The sequence below is a fragment of the Aptenodytes forsteri genome, unplaced genomic scaffold (assembly GCF_000699145.1).
Source record: "Aptenodytes forsteri isolate BGI_AS27 unplaced genomic scaffold, ASM69914v1 Scaffold643, whole genome shotgun sequence".
Taxonomy (NCBI): Eukaryota; Metazoa; Chordata; class Aves; order Sphenisciformes; family Spheniscidae; genus Aptenodytes; species Aptenodytes forsteri.
The window spans coordinates 24,622-26,430 of record NW_008795258.1 but is presented as its reverse complement, the minus strand read 5'-3'; the positions used below and the strand labels follow the sequence as shown (position 1 = coordinate 26,430).

At 68.8% G+C, this 1,809-nt stretch overlaps 1 protein-coding gene across 1 annotated transcript in view; it reads left to right on the top strand.

Annotated features, from left to right (window-relative positions):
• Positions 1-7: 7 nt before the first annotated feature.
• Positions 8-1,809, top strand: part of LOC103898808 (membrane-associated phosphatidylinositol transfer protein 1) — a gene marked incomplete at its 5' end in the record, with an annotated part of 15,419 nt that continues 13,617 nt past the window's right edge. The window contains 2 exons of the mRNA XM_019472030.1: positions 8-189; positions 271-437. Coding sequence (XP_019327575.1) covers positions 8-189; positions 271-437 — 349 coding nt within the window. The remainder of the gene's footprint in view (positions 190-270; positions 438-1,809) is intronic.

The following is a 1,809-nucleotide window of genomic DNA, read 5'->3' as shown; positions in this document are numbered from 1 at the left end:
CGAGGGCAGTGGGGTGGAGATCCTGGCCAACCGGCCCTACAGCGACGGCCCCGGCGGCAGCGGCCAGTACACCCACAAGATCTACCACGTGGGCTCCCACATCCCCAGCTGGTTTCGGGCGCTGCTCCCCAAGGCCGCGTTGCAGGTGGAAGAGGAGTCCTGGAACGCCTACCCCTACACCCGCACCAGGTGGGACCCGGCGGGGCCGCGGGGTGGGCTGCGGGGCCGGCCGTGCCTCCGGGCTCAGCCCCGTCCCTGCGCCTCCCCCAGGTACACCTGCCCCTTCGTGGAGAAGTTCTCCATCGAGATTGAGACGTACTACCGGCCGGACGCGGGCCAGCAGACCAACGTCTTCAACCTGAGCGCGGCTGAGAGGGCCGCCGCAAGGCTGGCTCGCGGTGCCGGGCAGGGCCCGAAGCCCGGCGGCCCCCCCCGCCGTGAGGCCAGCGCGGGGTCCCGCACGCCCCGCGAGCCCCGCGCACCCTGCCCCCTCGCGACCTCGGGGTGCCGGGCAGGACCCGATGCCTGCCGGGCTTCCCCCACGGCGCTCCCCGGGCTGGGTGCATGGGTGTGCCACGGCGCCCGAGGGGCTCAGCTTCCCTGCCGGCTTGCGGGGGGGCTCGGTGTCTGCAACGCGCTCGGCTTTGCTCTCCCTCGCGTTTTGGGGACAGCTGTGGGGGGACCCTGGCAGGGGAAGGCGCCTGTGCCCCGAGCTCCCTGCCCTGAGCTTCCTGCCCGCTCCCTCGGCAGCGCTGCTAAACTGGAGTCCGCATTAAAGGTGTTTTGGGGTGCGATTTCCTCCTCTGCCTCCTTCCCTTGCTTGCATATTTGTTTGCAGCCCTCCCCTTCCTGGTGCCAGCTTGCTCCCCTCTCCTTCCGTGTCCCAGCCCCTGTCCCCACGCGGTCTGGCACGGCTTTGCCTTCCCGGCCCCTCTCCGGCTGTGCGTGGAACCCGCACCAGGCTCCTGCAGGGTGTTTTAGGTCAGCTGGAGAGGGGGGGGGCTGGAAAAGAGTGTCCCCATTTTCCCACCCCCTGCCCTGCTTCTCCTGCTCCCTAAGGCTTTGCTCCAGATCGCTCTCCGGGTCCGGGCCCCTCCGCTGCTTTGCCGGGGGGACCGGCGGGCAGAGCTGGGAGCCCGGGCTGGGATTCCTCCCTCGCCGGCGGGTTTGGCCCAGGCCGCTGCGGCCTCCCTTTCCCGGTGGTGTTGATCTGGTCGTTTTAGGCACTGGAGTGCAGAGCGTGACGCGCTGCCTCTTAAAATGGAGGCCTAAAATAGGCACTCGGAGGAAATGATTCATCTGACCTACTTCTCTCATTGGCTCTTGCGGCACCGGGGACGTCCGGCCGGGATGCTGGGACGTTCGGCCGGGGGTGTGGAATTCTGCCCCTCCCCCCACCAGGCAGCGACCGGGGCCAAGCGGACAGCAGGCAGGGCACGGCCCTGTGCCCGCTGCCTGCTGCCCTGCCTGGATTTTTTTTTTTCCTCCCCTCCCGGTGCCCGTCCCGTGGGTTTTCCGCAGGGCACGCCGTGTCTCGGGTGGCTGCTGCCTCCCACGGGGAGCAGGGCCGAGGTGGGACCGGCCCCGAGGTGGACCCCGCTGGGATTTTCTTTGCCAGCTCTTGCTCTCACCCCGGTGCCCCGTAGCACTGACAGATTTAAACCCCAGCAGAGCAAACCGGTCGCGATCTGGGCTGCCGGGGTGAACAGCGGGGATAACTGCCTCCTCGCCAGTTTTCTCGCAGCCGTAAAAGCACACAGACCCGCCAGCCGTCGTGCGAGTGACGCTGCCGGGAGCTGCCCCGGGCCC